The 20,550-nt window shown below is 26.0% G+C and overlaps 1 protein-coding gene across 2 annotated transcripts in view; it reads right to left on the bottom strand.

Moving 5' to 3' along the window:
* Positions 1–725: 725 nt before the first annotated feature.
* Positions 726–20,550, bottom strand: part of LOC107441994 (histone-lysine N-methyltransferase EHMT2) — a 21,163-nt gene continuing 1,338 nt past the window's right edge. For both annotated transcript variants that reach the window (XM_016055423.4, XM_071180716.1), the window contains exons 2-24: positions 17,784–19,779; positions 17,432–17,593; positions 17,276–17,349; positions 16,125–16,244; positions 15,565–15,708; positions 15,284–15,486; positions 14,612–14,727; positions 14,137–14,286; positions 13,151–13,257; positions 12,287–12,409; positions 11,061–11,162; positions 10,375–10,479; positions 8,552–8,667; positions 6,773–6,811; positions 6,618–6,681; positions 6,411–6,517; positions 6,136–6,280; positions 4,871–4,948; positions 4,195–4,313; positions 2,677–2,763; positions 2,285–2,363; positions 1,830–2,005; positions 726–946 (exon numbers count right to left, since the gene is read on the bottom strand). In XM_016055423.4, coding sequence (XP_015910909.1) covers positions 760–946; positions 1,830–2,005; positions 2,285–2,363; positions 2,677–2,763; positions 4,195–4,313; positions 4,871–4,948; positions 6,136–6,280; positions 6,411–6,517; positions 6,618–6,681; positions 6,773–6,811; positions 8,552–8,667; positions 10,375–10,479; positions 11,061–11,162; positions 12,287–12,409; positions 13,151–13,257; positions 14,137–14,286; positions 14,612–14,727; positions 15,284–15,486; positions 15,565–15,708; positions 16,125–16,244; positions 17,276–17,349; positions 17,432–17,593; positions 17,784–19,749 — 4,569 coding nt within the window. In that variant the 5' untranslated portion in view covers positions 19,750–19,779 and the 3' untranslated portion in view covers positions 726–759. The remainder of the gene's footprint in view (positions 947–1,829; positions 2,006–2,284; positions 2,364–2,676; positions 2,764–4,194; positions 4,314–4,870; positions 4,949–6,135; positions 6,281–6,410; positions 6,518–6,617; positions 6,682–6,772; positions 6,812–8,551; positions 8,668–10,374; positions 10,480–11,060; positions 11,163–12,286; positions 12,410–13,150; positions 13,258–14,136; positions 14,287–14,611; positions 14,728–15,283; positions 15,487–15,564; positions 15,709–16,124; positions 16,245–17,275; positions 17,350–17,431; positions 17,594–17,783; positions 19,780–20,550) is intronic.

Genomic DNA, 20,550 nt, shown 5'->3' with positions numbered 1-20,550 from the left:
TCAGTTCTCTACAGCAAAATTTTTTTAACCAAATTAGCATTTATTAGTACTGCTTTGTAAATTGATTGTTATCCTGTTATGAAAACCAGGATCTCTCTATGAAAAATAGTACTTTGCGGAAAATATTGTATACAATTGCATTACTTGTAAGTCAATAGGTTTTTAGGACCAATTGTATATATTTCAAATATATATTTCATTGGCTATTACAGTATTCGATAATATGAAAATACCAGGTCTAGTTAAAAAATTAAAAAAAAGACACAGAATTGAATAATTTTCTGTGTTTCTCACAGAAAGCCAAGTATCTAATAACATAGAAAAATTGGTTTTGCTATGTGAGGAAGACTGCAGGTTAAAATACGTGCAGTACTTTTTACGTGCAGAACCAACAGTGGGTTAAATTTTTAAATACACTTGAAGAAAATTATCAATTTAAAGATACCGTTTGAATAATATTCACAAAAGAAATATCAAAAGTCATAAATGAAAATAGTTGATTACAAACTTTTTTTTTACAAGACTGTTTTTTCTTTTAAATATAACTGCTGAAAGCATCAAAATGGTAATAATAGTTTTATAAACAAACAGTTATAATTCTTTCTGTATTAAAAAATTTTTCCAGGCAAAAATTAAAAAAAAAGAAGAAAACTTTTCCTTCTCGAAGTATTTCAACTTTTTAAAAAATTCATCAAGTCTCCAATATTACAGTAAGTTAAATTACGTAAACATAATACAAAAGCTAAAATGACACAGAAACTATGATTCTGCCGTGATGGGTGGTTGCAATGTACCCTCTTCTAATTGCTGTTCTTCTTTAACTCTACGATAATAATTAGCTAAAGTGTGATGAATAGTGTCTTTAGAATATTTACATTTAGAACTGCCACAGTCACAAGTAAAGTATTTGTACTTGATTACCCAAAATTTTTCACAATAATCAAATCTGAAAAAAAAAAAAAAAAAAAAGAAACGNAAAAAAAAAAAAAAAAAAAAAAAAAAAAAAAAAACATTTGTGAAATATGTTATAAATACATCATTTTTAACAAAATAGTTATAAAAACAACTATTCTTTATAATAATTGCTTTTAATAAATATTTTATTACGTAGATGCCTATTTTTTACATAAATACTATTACTGAAAAATTAAATAAAAAGCTAACAGCCTTCTTTCCTCAATGAGGCCACAGCCCATTGTAGGCCTTTGTTTTCCTCAGAATTCCATTCCAAGCTACCCTATTTTTAGCCTTAAACTGACATAGGGCAGGTGGTTGGTCAACAAAACAGAAATTCAGGGGTTTAATTTTTCCTTTTACTTACTTTGCAAAGAGCCGTTACAGCTATTTATTTCTTATTAAGCATTTTAGTATTCATGGACAGTACGCATGCATTTTTTTAAACATTTGAAATACTAATCTTGACTTACTTCCATTTAATCATCAATTTTACGTAATTAGTCACTGAGTAGATAAAATTTGGAAAAGGGAAAGCTTTTTATGTTTTTTCTTTACAGTAAATATTACATACATTTTATAAACAATCTCTTAATTATTAAAGATAAAAACTCTTTATTAAAAACTATTAATTAAAAATTGAGTATTCAAAAGAAATATTTAATTTTCTAAGTACTTGGATGTGTAATATAGTTTGCAATAAATTTACATAATGAAATTATAATTTCTTGAAACTCAAAATATTTTTTGAGTCTACATTTTTACACCAGTGAAAAATTGGAAAACGTTTTAAAAAAACTCACACAATTAACTTTTACACACTAAAATACGGAAAATTACAACAGAAGAAAAAATTATATAATAACCAAACTTACCCTAGTTCTTCATATTGTTTTATGTCTCTAGAACTGAAGAAGGCTATCCGAGGAAAATTTAGATCCTGATGATCAACATACATTTTAACAGGGACTAAGTTAGGTTCACAAAGATGATTTATAAATCTACTAATATTTCCATAGTATCGAGCATCTAAACAATAGGTTTCTCCATCCTATGGACGAAAAAAAATCAAAACAGCTTCTATTTTTTACTTGCATTAAGAACAATTATGACTTTATTTAAAAACTTTACTTAAATGTCACTAAATTTAAAACTTTATTTAAAACTTTATTATTATGACTTTATTTAAATTTCACTAAATTTAACGAAAGAAAGTAAAATATTTTTTTGCAATTTCAAATAAAGATAAAAAGAGATACAGCAAAAGTATAAGGACATGAAATTTTATCAAACAATGCAAAAGTAATATTTTTTCTTGTTTCACACTTACTCGATTGTCTAGATCAAATAAATACGAATCATCAGCTCTTTTATCAGCAGCAGAGTCAGATATCATCTCACCCACATACCTAAATTTTATAATAGTTTTTTTTTATTAGATATGCAATTACATTTAAATCATTTTATATCAAATTTGTAAAAAAAGAAATAAAAATAATTCTAAAATATTATTTAATATACACAGTGTATAGTGAAAAAAAATCTCAAAACAATTTTAAACTTGTTTCACTTTAATGGAATGTCATCAATAGACTGGAATAGAATAAATGCTTTAAGAAAATACTAGAATTTCAAAAGTTAAAGTAGAAAATTGAAAAATCATGATTTATTATGATAGATCATCCATATAAAAAGTAACTAATTTATTATGAAAGAACTTACTCGCAAATAAATGTTCCTTTGGGGATATCTTTCAATGTTCTAACACCCCATCCTTTTCCTCTGGTACGTATGAGCTGCAGCCGACAACTATATTTAAAAAAAGAATATAATTTATCGTTGACTTTTAAAGGTTTATAAAAAGTGATAATAGTTAGAAGTAAAAATACAATAAAAATTGGTCTAGAGCTCTAGACCAAGGGGATAAGCAACAACAACAGTAAAAATAATACTTGTCACAAATGATTTTTGATTCAAATAATAATTTAATCTAAAAAAAAAATTCTCCTTATAAATGATTTAAGGCTGAAATAATACTTCAGTACAAAAATATTATTTGCTAGGGATGATCTTTGGTTCAAATAATAATTGTATACTGGATATAATTTGTGATTCAAATAGTTGAATAATTTTTATGACACAAAAAGAAATTAATAAAAATTTAATTGTAAAAAGAAGTATATAATTTTTGTATATTCTTCCTTATATAATTTTTTAATTGTAGTTGTAAATTTTTACAATACACTAGTAAAACTTCAATATTTTAAAACTTCAGAGGCAAAGAAAAACTACAATAAAGATGGCTGGAGCCATTTTAGCTCCACTCTTTAACTTAGTAATTCTAAAATAAGTTAATAAAAGTATTAAGTATTTTTGACGTTTCATAATTTCATTCAATTTAAGTGCCTATTTAATCATTCATGTGTTAACCTTAAAGGAATATATATAGAGAGTACTTTATACTCGGAATGACGAGGTGGGCCACAGTGATTCCTAATGTATTTTGGTTGGTACTCCATAACCCCAGGTAGGTTTGGGTACCTTTAATAGGTATGAGGTATCCGCAGTTTCATTAAAAACACATATGTATTTTAACTTAATATTTGTTCTTATTTATAGAAAAAAGTACAATCAATTATATCAGAAACTAATTTTGAAACTAATTATATCAGAAACTAAACATTTTGAGGTATAATTAAAAAGTCAGTCCTCCAATTATCCAATTTTTTTGTATCAAATTGTTATCAAATCAATTAAATTACCATAAGAATTTTAATGATCCGTTCTCTAATATATTTCATATGAAATTATTTATGATTATATTCCATGATTTTTGATGTTTTATTGATTTACACAAAAAAAATCTGGGAAGGACCAGACTGGTCCCTTAGGACTTTTTAGGTATGTTGAGCCTTTCTACTGTTAATGCTAAAAGACAAGCTTTTAAAGACATAAACTATTAAACTGATGAAAAGAAGGAAAAAAAGAAACACAATTGTAATACTAAAAAAGAATGAACTTGTTCCAAAGGATACAAAAAAATTTTTTTTTTCAAAATATAAGAAATAAATAACAAGTGTAAATGAACAAATTGAACATTTCTTTATACAAAATTTCCACATTTAAACACTGGATTTAAAACACATTTAACTTTTTTTCACATTAAAACATTTTCCACATTTAAAACATAAACTTAATGATTACTAAAAAATAAAACATAAAACAATAAATAAAACTTACGTTATGCCATTTTGGACAACTCTATTTCGACAACTAAGTGCCCAACATGAGCAAGCCCGATTACATTCAAATAACATAGGTGGATCAACTAAATTAAAATTGGGCAGAAGCAGGCCATCCTATAAAATAAGATAAGTTTAATTAATCTAACACTGCTATGCAATAGAAAAATCAATTGTAAGAAACAAAAAATTAAGTATTGAGATTTTTATGCAATTCACTTTTTCTGAATAAGCTACTTATTGCTAAAAATATTTTTTTTATAAGTTTTTCTGACATTTTATTTTAAACTTCATAGCATTAGAAAGGACAAAAAATAAAAAGTTGTCAAGTTGCTTTTCCTGAAATCTATTGTTATTTAGTTACATTGTTTTTTCAATTGCATAACAGAATATTTTTAATTAATCATAACAAACTAAAATATGAATCTCAATATAAGGAAAAAATAACCTCAAAAGTTACACTGAATTCTTTGAAAAAGAATATTAAATTAGGCCATTCATTGTAGTCGATTTAAGTTAGGTTTTTTCCTAAGCTCGAAATAAATTAAACTATTGTGCTGCTGATTAACTTTATTCTCATTTTTATAAAATATTTAGCTTCAGTTAATTAAAATAATAATTAAAATATAATTTTTTTTAAAAATCAATAAAAACATATGATATACATAACTTACCTTATCATACCAACACTGGTAACTAATGCTTGAACATACACAGTTGGATGACGAACAATCATCTTCACAACTGCAAGACTGAAAAAATACATAGATATATTATATATGAAAAAATATATATATTCAAAATAATATATTTCTTTTTTATTAAGATATTTCTTTTTTATTTGGAATTATTGTGAAAATCTTCTTGGATTAACTACAGTATATTCTTGATATCTCAAAGATTAAGGAATTCTAAAAAGATTTAGATAACAAGTTAAAATGTAAAAAAAAATGTGTGGGATAGCATTTTTTCTTGGGACACAGTAATGTTGAGTGGTGGTTCACGGTGATTTTTCCAAAAAAATTCGTTTTTTACCTTGAAAAGTATTTAACATAACAAAGTTTTGACAAGAAACTCTTCAACATAAATTGCAATTAATATTAAGTGGATATGTAAGATTTATTTATTTTTTTAAATAATGAGGTTTTCGAGATATCAAAGTTCGATATATTGAAAGTATACAGTACATACAATTTTTCTCTCATCTTCAAATATTCAACACAATTACATAAATATTTATTGTTAGTATGTTTCCTTTGCTACTTTTATCATAGTTTTCACTCATATAAAAATATTAATCATTTATGATAAATTGATTTAAAACAAATCAAGGTAGATGCAGTGCAAATTAAAGTAACCCAAAATCAAATATTTTTTTGCACAGCTAACAAAATTTTTACAGGCTGAGAATATTTTGGTAATGAATAGCTAATTGAGTAACTTAACTTTTGACAAGATAGAAAATTAACACTAATGTTGATCATTATTATGAGATAGGTTGGTATAAGTTCAATATCACAATAGCCAGATTTGGTGAACAATGATGAAATCACTTATTCAAATTACTAGATTAACAGTACCCAGTCATGGGATGTGGGCAGGGTGGAACTGGGCCGTGGATGCTGATCGAGAGTTAAAAATAAATCTTGGGATAAAAAAAAAAACAGTCTTTCCAGAAGATTTGCTACTACTAGTGAAATGTAGTATTTCTCAAAAACTTCACATGTCAAACTCAAAACAGTAAAATAACATAATAAATACAAACTTATGAAACCTAATTCCATTGCAATACAACTAGAACAATCTATTTTTTATTGATGTCTGGTGTATTTTTGAATTAACTTAAGTGTAATCAATACAACAGTAATGACAAAAATGATTACTAATTTTTTTAAACGTGTAAGCACCTTCTAAAAAAAAAACTATGAAAATTGAGTACCTGCAATGATGTTATAGTTCTGTCAATGTTCAGGGGCGTTGTTTCACAATTTTCTGTGACATAAAGGAAGTCTAGCGGTGGACCTTCATCATCCACTTCATTAACACAAGGTATAGCAATTTGCTCTTTGCCTCGTGAAATGTCCCTGAAATCAAAAAGTCATAAATTTACATAGTTTCTTAATAAATAAAACAAATTATCATAACAGTAAGTTAGGAAAAAATGTGAAAGACTAAAAGTGTATATTTATAAGTTTTTTAAGAAATAAAACTTACTTAGATAATATTTTTTCGGATCTATGTTGATATTTTCCAGCAATTTTTTTCAACAACATGTTTAGACTTAGTGATAAGTGAGTATCACTAGTCTTGTCTATCACACACTAAAAAATAAAGTTTTATTTTCATGACCGAGAATTAAAAATTAAGAAAAAGAAAACAGATTATAAAAATAGCATAGCCTTCATGAATCAATCCTAATACCTCAGCTGGTAATTGGTTGTTTTTATTTCGTATTTGGACATCAGCACCTCTAGACAAAAATAACCTGCATAAAGAAAAGAAATATATATTAAATAATTTCATAAGTAAGCAATGAAAAAAAAATTATGCAAGACAAAAAATAAACAAACACTTACGTGACACAAGCTAATGCATCTTGTCTGGCTGCAATATGACTAAAAAATTAAAATTTTAAAATCATTAACACAATGAGCTATTTTAACTTATTTCAAATAATTCAATATATCAACACTAAAAAATATAATAAACTCAAACAACATAAACTATATTATTAAGAGTATCAGATATCAAATAATAGTTATCCTTTATATATATATATATATTATAAAATTTTACTTACAAAAAGAAATACAAACTTTAATCAAATAAAGCGTTAATATATTATTAATTTCTTTTTCTCTCAAGTTTTTGACACGATGATGTGTTCTTAAAATATTTATTTTAAGGAAACATTTAATTAATATATCTGCCAAACTTTGAATGAAGGTCTTTGAGACAACTTTTAAACTTTCCAGATATATTTCCCTAACATATATTTAAAAAAATCTTGTAAACTGTCATATCTTATAACTGGGAAATATTCCGTTAAATTCTGTGTAGAAAAAATTTCTGATATGACTTTTTATAATTATTTCAAAAATATTACTCATAAAAATGTTATTTTAATAATTTTATTACTCTGAAAGTAGTCTGATAGCACTGATCTGAAACTGGGAAATATTTACACACCCATTGATTGATTAATATTATATTGATTTTTTATATTTCAAATTGTAAATAATTTATGGATATTACAGAACCTTTGTTAAGAAATTTCTTTTTCAATTTTTTAAATAAATGGCAATATTTTTCTTGGTTTCAATTCTAAAAGAAGGCACACAAACTTAAGATTTAGGAACAATTCTTTTTTTTATATTTACAATGGAAAGAAAAATAGCTGTAAAAAAAATCTTATTTTGAGAACATAGACAAAATCAACAAACGCAATCTAATTCATTATAATTTTCCTTTATTGTTATTGAAAATGCATAAATCTATGCTATAATCAGTTTTAAATCTGCTTATTATTAATAGTAATCAGAGATCATTAATAACCATAAACTTGGGTTATTGGTAAAAATAAATTAACGTTAATTACATAGACAGGTCATTATTAATATGAAGTTATTATAATGAAGTTAGGTAATTATCTATAATAACTGGTTAATGTGATAAATTCACAAAAATTATTCCCTTTAACCAACTTAATTGGTTCTTATAAATAGCCCTTTATTGTTGCCAATTAAAAAAGAAAAAGCACACTTGGGATCAGCCCCTGACCACGTTTTATAAGAGTGCTGCACTATGAGCAAACATTGTTTAAATATTATATTTGTACGAAGGGTTTAAAGGGCAAAGATAAATTAACTTTTAAACAACACCAGTATAGGGTACACTTGTCAAATGTATTGCTGGCAATAGCCTTTAACCTTATAATAACAATAGGGTACTTACATTTACTAATATATTTTAATACAAAACAAATTACGTTTTCTGAAAGCTTTTTTTTCTTCTTGTAACAATGTAAGTTACATAGATCAGTAAAATCTTTATTTCTGAGCAACACAAACTGACTAACACAAACAAAACATTTACAACAATAAAAAAATTGATAAAAAAAACTATATTCATGCTAAAAAATGATAATAATTTATCAAAATTGAAACATTGAAGAAATGGTCTTATAATTTATCAATTAATATTCAAATAGTACAAAGATAAAAAAAAAGAGAAATTTCTTTTAGATAATATAAATATATTATCTGTGTATTACTGAATTTAAGTTTTTTTTCCCCAACTGAATGCAGCATACAATAAATTATTTTATTAAAAAAAAGAAGAACTAATGTACTTACAGTGGGGTATCACCTCTTTCATTTCTAGCATTGATATCACAGCCATAATCTAAGTATAAGTAACTTATATCAACACTGCCAGAGAATGCTGACCAATGTAATCCTGTATTACCTTCCTAAAAATTAAAATAAGATAATCATTTCAAATTTCATTCAAAATTGTAATTGTAATACATAAGACATAGAATAAGCTTACTTTATCAAACCATTAAAGAATAAAAAAGTTTAATAATTAATGTATCTTTTATTTTTTTCTTCAAGAATTTAACTTCAAAATTCTCAAAGTTTCTTCATGTGTAAACTACTTTAATTTTGACAATGTGAACAAAATTTAAAAGTAGCCCCAAGGATTCATTAAGACAGTAAAAAATGTCACAAATTTTTAACTTAGTGATGAAAATTTGCATTAATCCATTCTTACACCTATACATTTGTGGCAAGAAAAATAAATTTTTATTTCTCAGTTTTCATATTTCTTTTGCACCAGTTTTTCCCTATCTGTTTATTAAACTTACAGTAAAATAATCGGAATTAATTATATTCAATTAAATATTTAAAGAATTTCATGAGTGCAAAAGCTCATGTAGCACATATTGCAGCTTAAATTTGATTTATCTACTTAATAAAAGAAAATACACTTAGGGAGCAAGGGAATGAAACAATTTTTATAAAAAAAGAAATTCACATTTAAATCACAAATCCCATTCTTTTTAACCAGAAATCTGAATCAATTAGCTTCAATTTAGTCACGGATGTTTATTTTCACTCCTCTTTTGCTTTTACTATCTTTTCCCACCTCTCCTCATTAGAGTGCTCCTGATATTATAAATAATTTATATTTATAGCAATGTTAAAATTTTATTGCAAAGCTTCTTCATTTACTTTACTTATTACATATTCTTTATGAAACAGAAAATAGACAGCCAATTTTATTTTTATGAATCTGGATTACATTATTTGAAGATAACGCATTGCGCTATTAATTATGAAAATCAAAATAAAATGACAGTCTCATCCTCTTAGTAATTATGATACACTCCAGCATGGAAACAGGCACTACAGATTATCACAACACCTGCAGATTATTTCCCACCACAAATTGTTTTCAAAATAAACAACAAATTGAAAAAAAGTTGCTTAAAAAAAGTAAAAATTGGAAAGAAAATTATTTTAAAAGAGTTTTAGAATAAAATGGAAGAAAAAAAAAGATTTTTTTTTTTTTTTTAATCTTTATTTATGAAAAATTAGGAACACTTTTCTTTTTTAAAATTTGTAAAAAATTTGATACTGAAATAAAGACACTTAATCATTATCAGCAAAGTACTTGTGATGATAAATGAATTTCCTTTAAATATCTTAAAGGAACTTTAAATAGGCACAAATCAGAACATCATGAATTACATTTGTAATTTTTTTTTAAATTAAAAGATTTTATTTTAATATTAACATTAGCATGTTCATCCTTTTGTTCTGATTTCTTTATTAGGCTTAGTATAAACATTCGTTTTTTCTTCTTTTGCAAAAAAATAAAGTATGATTTATGGAATTCATGTTAAACTTAAACAACTAAGTTTCTGAACATAACTGTATTATGATTAATATCTGCAAATTTTACAAAATTTGTGTTAGATTAGGCTCAATTTGTAAAATAATTTCTGCCTGACAGTGTCAAAGTTGCAGATAAATCTGATATCTTGAAGATAGAGCTGCATATTGACCCTGTAAATCCTACGTGAGTGGGCCTATAACTATAGTAAATTCTACAAAATAGTTAAATTGCAACAAATAAAAACAAAATAAAAAAATAAATAAAAATATCTTACACTATCTTTAATGTTAGGATTAGCCCCTCTCTTTAACAAATATTTAACTACTTCATAGTGGTCATGTTCAGATGCCCAAACAATAGGTGTCCAACCTCCATCATCCTAAAATGAAAACATAGAAGTTAAGAAATATTTTTAGCATTACCAAATCAAAATGTCATAATAAAATGATGACTTAAAATATACAAGACAATGTCACTTTACATACATGTTAATCAGCTTTAAAACTAAAGCTTTCAAAAATATTTTTAAACATCTTGATCATAAAAGGAGGAAACAAAATATTAGTGTTCTTTGAAACAATAGGAGAATTTGAATAATTAGAACAGTTATACACTATTATTTAATAGTTGTTGAAAATTGCAACAATTTCATAGTTATTTAAAATTTCAAGTGTTATAAAGGAATAAAAATTCTCTAACTTTAAACCATCCTCTAGGTTACTCAGATAACTTAAAAGAATTTTTGTAACTTAAAAAAAAAACTTTATTTGTACTAATTAATTAGCATAACAGAAGTTACTGCAGGAGATATCTTTTTTTTTTATAGTGCACTGTACACATAAAAATTACTAAATGAGCAATGTGTAACAGTTTATTTGAAATAAACTATAAAAATCTTTGTTAAATGGATATCAATATAAAATATTATGTACAAAAGAAAATAAAGGAAAAGTATGTTACCTGAGCATTTATATCCACATTCCTAGAGCTCATCAACATTTTTAATATGTCTAGGTTTCCATTTTTAGCAGCCATGTGAAAACTTGACATTCCATTTTCACCCTAACAAATTCATAAAATAATAATCAATTAATCATGCTGAAATTTTAAAAATTTCAAAGAAGGCTAGCTCAAATTTTAAGAAATTAAAGTCATAGAATAAATGCAAAATATTAATGGGTTTATAAGACAAAATTTATTTAACTTGTCTTGTGAAAAATAAATAATATGTTTTAGTACATTTTAAAATATATTCTCTTAAACTTTTTTTTTTTGATGCACTAGGTAAAATGTTCATCACTCAATTATTACCCAAATACATAGTGTTTTGATAAAAAAAAAAAGAAACAACATTACCAGTACCAGGTAAAGTTATATTGCTTTTTGCAATCACCTTTATCATAAATTTAATTTATATTTTCCTGATAAAACTAACATTAAGGGAACAGAAATTAAATAAAAAATCAACTGGATTACACAGGCATAGTTTTTAAATACAAGAAACAGTGCAAAAATAATATAATACAATAATTAAAGAGATAAGAAAATGGATATATTAAACCTCTTCTTTAGTCACACTGTGAATATCTATACAAATTTTCTGCCAACAGAAAATTTGGATTGAATTTCAGTAAAACATTTTGTAAGGTATCTATCAATTATCGCAAAATATAATTAAGCTTTTTTTTTTATTCTGAAAATAATTCTTATGGTTATGTTATTAATTTTAATTGCTTTTTTTTTTTTGAAAAAATAAAATAATTCACAATTGAAAAAAATTAAATAAATATTAAAAGATTATTTAATGTAAATAAACCTGCAATAAGTAAGCAATAGGTTAGATTAACTGCAAAATAGCAACAAAAATTATACATAATAAAAAATATTTAAATAATTTTTTTTTCTTCTAAAATGATATTCATCATTAAGCTTTCTTGTAGTACTGCAAGTTTGACAGCAAACATAAAATGGAGCTTTTAGTTTTTTATAATATAATACAGCTATTATAAAATCTGTACTGAAACATACGAGTAAAAAACAAGTTATTTCTGCATATAAATTTATAGAAAAATCTAAGCAACGAAATTCTCTAAAATTTCGAAAAAACATCCAACAAATAAAAGTGTAACTTATCTTGTGGGCCATACAAAATGTAAATTAATATGAAAGATTATATTCAAACTTACTTTAAAATCAGCTAATGCCCCATTTTTAATAAGATAAAAAACTACATCTTTATGATTATTTTCAACAGCTAGCATCAGTGGAGTGTATGTTCGTTCATTCAATGAATCATTAATTGCTCCAGCCTGTAAGAGTAAATGAATATGTACTTAACCTAAAATACCATAATTTATAATTTTAGAAAAAAATTAATAAAATTTAACATTTGCAGCTAAAAAAAAACTTGTTGGGATATACAGTTATCAAACATATACACATTTATATTTAGGCACAACTCCTAATTTACACATTCAAACTGAAAACTTTTTGCACTTACTTAATGGAACAGCTACAATCAATAACTATCCAAACATACACATAATTAGAAATTGTACACTTTTTCAAAACACAGCAATTTAGTGAAACACTAGTGAATTTGGAATTTTAAGTATGTACTGTACTGAGTAACTTTCGAAAATCTCCTTGCTACACGAAAGAAAATTCTTTTTCAATTCCAGACAAAATAGATACTGTAGTACACTTGAAAAGAAAAGCAACATTTCTTTAACAGAAATTTACAAGAATGAACTTTTTCCAGCTATTGAAATATGCTATAAATTAGGGTTTATTAGGTTATTTTGTCTCAATTTCAATTGAGAAAATAGAAAAAAAAATTAAATTAAGAAATTCATTATAAAGGGGTTAGTTAAATCTTGGCCCCACTGTACAGCTTTAGACGAATTTCCTTTTATTAATTTTATACAAAATTTAATTTTAGCAAAAAATGTGTTCACACACACGCAAAAGAGAGAGAGAGAGAAAAAAAGATGAAACAGCTGTAGCAAAAATCACAAATATATTTTCACAATCATCTATAAGTTTTTTACCTGTATAAGTAAATGAACTACAGTAGTTTGACCATTAGCAGCTGCAGCATGTAAAGCAGTATCATCCTCATGATCAGAAAATTTTAAGTTTGGATCAATTCCTCTGGCTGTAAGGAATTAAAATATATATAGAGAGAGAGTATTACATTAGAAAATTTTACAGTTTTTTTTAGTGTTGTTTTTATATGTCAACTAATGAAATTTCCCATGAGAAAACAGTTGTTAAATACGTACACATAATAAATTTCAGAAATATTTTGCCCAACATAGTGTTGTTTTTAAAGGTCAACATAAATTAAATGGATTAATTTCTGCCATTATATTAATTATTCGATATTAAAACAAAATGTAAAGTAGTTCTAAATTAAATACATTAAGATTAAAATACTACCATTAAATTGAAATGAAAACTATAAAATGAAAATTATTATATCTCATTTTTTTAAGCAAATGAAAAAGATTTCCCTTCTTTTCTCTCATGCTGTTTAATTTTCACAAAGCAAATTTATGAAACAAAACATTGCATTATTATTGTACATTGTATTACATAAGTTTCCATTGTATTATTACTTTTTAAAATTGCTCTTTCAACAAAGTGAAAACTTATTTTTGAATAACAACATAGGTGCATTTGTACTTTGTACCCTTATTAATATTTCAAGGTAAATATAATTAATACTTTACAAAAAATAAAATCTTAATTATTCACTTGCTAATAGCATAATACACAAAAACATCGTGTTACCAACATAAAAATCATGTTTTCCACAAACAAACAAAATTTTTGAAAAATATTTTTTTAAACAGTATGAAAATGTGGTTCAACATTACAATTTTTGTGAGCCCTTCAATTGGAAATTACAAACATTTATTTTTCATAATGTTTGACTTTCAGGTATATCATGTTCTTCTGCTTTCCCTCTTCGAGCAAAATATAATAATACTGTTTTTACATAATAATGAATGCTATCTTTTAAGTTTAATACCTAATATGTTCAAAACTTTTAATAAGTCGCCTTCAGCTGAAGCAGTATAAAATTCTTCATGAGTATGATAGTTTGGAATGTCACGATTTTCATTCATCATTTGAAGTAATTTATCCAATTCATCTTTTTCTGGTCCATTTTTCAAGCCAACTAAAATAAAATAAAAAATTTATTTTTCAAATTGAAACAAAATAACAAAAAATACTGTCTCACGTTCATCATATTTTAAAAGCAAAAGAGATTAATTTTGAACCCCAATTTTAGATAGAAGAAAAACTATTGAATCATAAACTAAATGCACACATACTGTTTGCAAAGATAACCACTTTTAACTTTAAGTAAAGTAAAAGGTAAAAAATACTAAAAAATGTTAGAGATTGGAAATTATATTGAATTCTCAAAAAATAAAATTATAAAAATTTAAGAAGTTTTATTGCAGTTTATATGAATGAAAAGAATTAATTTCCAAACTCACCAGATGACAATACTTTTCCTGTGTCTTCTATTCTGTAAGAAAAATCAACAACTTCGTCATCTTTCATACGCTCTACAGCATTAGAAATTGATATTCTTGCTTTCTCAACATGGGGTCTGAAATTGCAAAAATGTGGTATATAAGTAATGAAGAAAGGTTGCATAAGTATAAGCAATTACAAAGAATCAAAATCATTTGTAATACAAATACTTAATAAATATGCTTATATAAATAGATGCTTAATAATAATGCATAAATATATGCTTATATAATTATATGCTTAATAAATATGCTTATATTAAATAGCACAAAAATATTGAAATAAATCAAATAATTTACATAGAAAACTTTGAGAAAATATTTTTTAAATTACTTATAATATAAAACCACATAATAATAATACATTTTATACATAACATGCTGCTGTGTGATTCAGCTATAAGTATTCATATTTATGAATTTTAACATTAAAAGGTCCTCTATTGAGTAATTAATATTGATTTCAATTTACCCATATCGTAGAAGAATTTTCTTTAATAAGGTTGAAAATGATCAAGTACAAATTTAAAGAAAATGGAATTGTTGTGGAAGCCATTTGCAAAGATTATTCTCAACAAATTAATCTGTACTTTTAATTTTTTTTAATTTTTATTTATACAGATTGATACTTACAATGGTTGATTAGTTAGCTGACTTAAGAAAAATGAAGGTGGACTAGCCATATGCATTTCTAAAGTGACATGCTTTAAACCTGAAGTTGCACCACAATGCAAACAAAATGTCCCAATGCCTTCTTCTTTGGACTGACACTGCTCATGATACAGGTGAACAACTCTACGTTTATTTTTAAAAGTCACACATTGGATAAAAGAGCCCTATTGGGGAATAAAAGACATATTAATGAACTCATGCGATTGAGGTAGAAACAAAACAAATTAATAAGAAACACAGACCTGTGAGCAAAAAAGACCACAATAAGGACAAGAATGGTGATGTTTAAGCCTCCATAAATGCATTTCACACATAATAGTGAAAGGTATTTTCACTGAAGTTCGAACAAGTTTATTAGTCACTACAGGATTAGAGCATCCAACCAGCTAAAATAAAAAAAACTACACATTTAAAAAAGTTATTATTATTTTACAAAAAATTAAACACATTTTACACAAGACTATCCCTTGTGCAAACCTAACAATAACCAAACTTTAAAATAGTGCTATCAGATTACTTTCAAACTATAATATTAAGAGTAATAACATTATTTAAATATCATTTTTATGAGTAATATTTTTGAAATAATGCTAAGAGTCATATCACAAACTTTTTCTACACGGAATTTATCGGAAATATTACATAAATTAGACATTACACCTAACATTATCACTTTTCTTTAATCAAATTGCCTCAAACATAACAAAGAATAACACATAAGCAAGAAATTATCTGTTAAATAGTTGCAGGTTTTGACAATTATTTTAAATTATTATTTTATGAGTCAGAGTTTAGAACTTACCTTATCATCAATAGAATCAACAGCTTGGCAAAATACTCCTTCTTCCTCACTTCCTAAATTTGCCTCATATGTATCACCTTCACAAGTACAATTCATTACTGGAGACTGACGACTATTAAACTAAACAAGGAAAAAAAAAACAATAAAATTTAGTACAAAAACACTCACTAAATTAAGCATAGTTTATTATTCTATTATTGTTGCAGAAATATGTTACGATACATTGAGTATGCTGTGAGATAAAATTATATACAATCAAATCTTATTAATATGAACTAATTTTTGATTCCTTATCAAATTATATACAGATACATTGCTTTTAAGCACTTATAACAAGGATATGCGTAATGCGAAATATCTTTAAAGGTGAAATCTAGGTCAAAATATTACGTTTAACGCAAATTATACATTACTATTTACTTCTGTTATCGTAGGGGAACCTGAGTTTGATAACAAAAAGAATAAATATTTTTGATATTGTTATTTTTAGTGTTGATTATTTCATCATTACTGATGCAAAATGAAAGATAATAATTAAATCAGTCTTATGTCTTCGTAACTAAAATAACTTTTATATTGAAAAAGTAGAAGGAAAAAAAAGCCTTTATATGAATGTGGAGGAGGAAGGATATTTTTTCAATAAATCCTAGTCTTTCATTTTTTTTAAACTAAAAATAAGATATTTTGAATTACAAATGAACTATAAAATTATTGTAAAATATACACAAACATAACAGTAAGAATATTTAATACTTTCTATAAAATGAAACAAGTATATAAAATAAAACCAAGGAATTAGTTAGGTTTATAGTTTCTAAAACACATAGCAATATGAAGTAAATGATACAAAATTTTAGAATCCCTGATTTAAATAACCAGTTTGTTAATTTTTATTATCTGAAATATAACTAATGCTTAATCAATAACTGTTTACAATTATACTTCATTTAGTAAAACTAGAAATATTATAAGACCCTACATAAAATAAATCATTGTTCTTTATATATAATAAGCCCAAATTTTTTATAAATAAAATAAAATTAGCTTTGGTCTAATTTTTCAAATATGTTGAGTTGCATTAAAAACTTTTTTGTGTTTTTGAGTATGAAAAAAAGTTTCTCAATTTTTATTACTATTTAATTAATACTTACAATTATATCAATTTTTGTAATGGGGCCTTTCTTTGCTTCACTGTGAGTAATCGGTTGAAATGTCTCAATAACATCTGAAATAAAAATCCTCTTTGGAATTCTTTCTCTGACAAAAGCAATATAAAAAAGCAAGATTATAAAAGTATCGTATTTTACCTTTAGGTGGATCTGGCTTTGGAACAGGAACCTTACGAGGAGCAGGCATAGGATTTAAAGAAAGTAAGCCAACTTCTGTGTCCACAATATCATCTGTGAAACGTCGTTTTATACGTTGCCTGGATTTCACACAAGTTGCAATGGTGGATTGAGCATCAGAATCTATAATTTTATAGAATACAAGTCATTAGCAGGTCTATACTATCAAAAACAAGTAGCTAGTTTAGCTTGAAGCAACATCCAAACTAAAATATATTTTAGAAAAAATTAATTTAGCTAAATAATTTTTTAATAATAAGATATAAAACAAACTATGAATAATTTTAAATAATACATAAAAATAATATTGTACCTTTTTCTGGACTTTCACTGGGGGAAAATACTCCTTCACTATCTTGTTCATCACCACTTTTCAAAGCATTGTCCTGTTCATCACCACTTTTGAAGTTATTGTCTTGTTCATCACCACTTTTGTTATTACTGTCCTGTTCATCCCCACTTTTGACAGCACTGTCCTGCTCATCACCACTTTTGAAACCATCAGTCATTTTTTCATCTTGATCAGATTGATCATCTTGATCTATGTCCATATTTTCAGCAATGTCTTTGGAACTATCATTTATTTTACCCATACTAGAAGAAGAATCCATTTTTTCAGAATCATTTAATTCATCTGTAGTTTGTTCTTCTTTAACAGATACAGGAGATAGCACTTTGGTCTTCTCACTTGAATTCTCTCCTGGAGATTCTTTACTAGGAAAAACAGAATTTGAAAAACTTTCATTGCTTATATCGTCATATTGCATTGTTTTAGGAGTTTCAGATAAGAACTGTTTTTCAGAGTTAGCATTATTTGAATCATCCCACTGCATTTGATCTAAACTTTCAAGGACATCAGCAACATTTTGGATTGACTCACTACACTCACTTACAATTGCAGATTCAGGCTTATTTTCATCAAGTTCGCAGCTTTGTTCAGTATTTTCATCTTGCTGCACATTGTCTTCATCTTGCTCAACATTATCTTCATCTTGCTGTATATTGTCTACACGTTGCTGTATAGTGTTTTCATCTTGCTGATCAATATTTTCTTCTTGTTTTGCAACAGTTTCAGCTGGCTGAGAAACATTTTCATCAGCATTTTTACTCCTGCTTGTATTCTCTTCTTGCTCTTTTACCTCGTTGAGTTTTTTGTCAGCATCTGTGCTAGTAACATCTTGTTTTGATTCTATGGTTTCTACAGAAACTGGAACAGGTGAATTTCTTGAATCGACATTATGGTCATCATCAGCGAGAGATTTTTCTGAAGCACTATACAGATCTTCACTCATCATGCTATTGCCTTCATCAGAATCAAGATAACTACTATTTTCAGTGCCAGCAAGACTGCAGTTATCATCTTTGGATTCATCATTAGATTTAATTATTTTTCGTTTCTTCTTTGACAAATATAAACCATAAGTGCCTCCACGAAAAAACCTTTTCTTCTTTTTCTTTAATTTGCCACTAGAATTGTTACTTTGATTTAAATTACTATTATCTGCATCATCAACTGGAGATGAAGAAACTATTGAAGTAGTATTAGAAAAAGTCAGTTGTCTGGAGACGGATTGGAGACTTTTATTGGAAGAAACTTCATTAGCTTCACTGACATCTTTACGCTTATCACTCAAAGCAGCACTTTGATTATTATCAGAAGTTTTTCTTAAACCAGATCTTAGACTAGATGGAGCAGACTTGGCTGCGTGAGTAGGTTGTTTCTGTAACCTTCTCAATGGCCTTGATGATTCACTTTCTGCAAAACTCTTTTTAGCCCTTTGATTTGATCTTAGTCTCTCAGCAGGATTTTCACTCACAGCATCCTTTTTTGTAATATTTTTTTCTGACTCAGATTTATTTGAAGTCTTACCATCTTCAGTAACTTGATCTTTTTTAGCTTCATTTGATTTAATATTTTTTCTTAAAACTTGACCCAGAGGAGTTTTAAGAGCTGACATGATATTTCCCTGCAACTTTTCCTTGGCTTGTGAAATTAGTTCCGATTTTTGACTTTGTTCTGCAGTTGATTTGAGCTCTTGACTCTTGCCTCTTAAAGATACACCCTCTTTACTTTTTAGTTTTTGCAAAATTTCTTTCTGTTTACCATCTCCAGGTTTTGAAGCGCACATTTTAGCCCGACCTTCACCCCTAAGCACTGGGAAAAATGTAGTTATTTTATGGGAATTTGAAACTGAGCCACTTTGTTCTTCTTTGGAAGTTCCAGAATCATCTTTAGAGGCATTCTTTATTGCAGGGCTGTTAGATGGTGTGGATGCCATTTCATAAATGTGTTGCTATATGTTTGTTTCCTAGATAAGAAAAAATACATGCACAATAAGTAATCAATTAATAAAGATTGTAAATGAAAATTTAAAAAAAAAAAGAGTTGAGCTAAAAACTGAACTATACTTATTCAGCTGCAAACATACAATAAACACAATTCATTCTCACAGAAAAGAGGAAAACTAAAATATCTAGCCATACTGAGCTATTGTTAGTTAATATTTAATTTAGCTACTGTTTTAGACGCTTAACATTGCATTACATTTTACTTTAATCTAAGGAATTTATTCTTTTAAAAATTTTGCATTGAATAATTATTATGAATACATAGAAAGCGCATTGAAAAAAATGATAGGAAAGAAAATTAAACAGTAAACACCTAATTTAAAAATAAATTATCTTATTAACTTATGACAAAAAATACCATGCAAGATGAATTACAGTTCAGTGAGAAAAAGCAAGAGAGTTGAAATTCATTATAATTACAGTAAATATGTGATGTTGATGACTTTATTTGAAAATACTGAATTGTCCATATTTAACCAAACAGTTTCAGTAAAATTTAAGACTAGATATTAGCCATACATTGTAATTTTTTGAAAGAAAGAATTTTTTTTAAAATTTAATGAGTCAGATGTTTAATTTTGTTAATAATATTAAGTATTCCTACATTTTACCAGATGATTTGGTTGGGACATATGAACAAATTAAAATCTAATTTATATAAAAAATATCAGGCTTACATCAAATAAATCCAATTTTTTTTATTAAAAAAAAATCACAAATTTTGCCAATCC

Source organism: Parasteatoda tepidariorum, chromosome 1 (genome assembly GCF_043381705.1).
Source record: "Parasteatoda tepidariorum isolate YZ-2023 chromosome 1, CAS_Ptep_4.0, whole genome shotgun sequence".
NCBI classification, from domain to species: Eukaryota; Metazoa; Arthropoda; class Arachnida; order Araneae; family Theridiidae; genus Parasteatoda; species Parasteatoda tepidariorum.
This window is presented reverse-complemented; position numbering and strand designations above follow the sequence as displayed.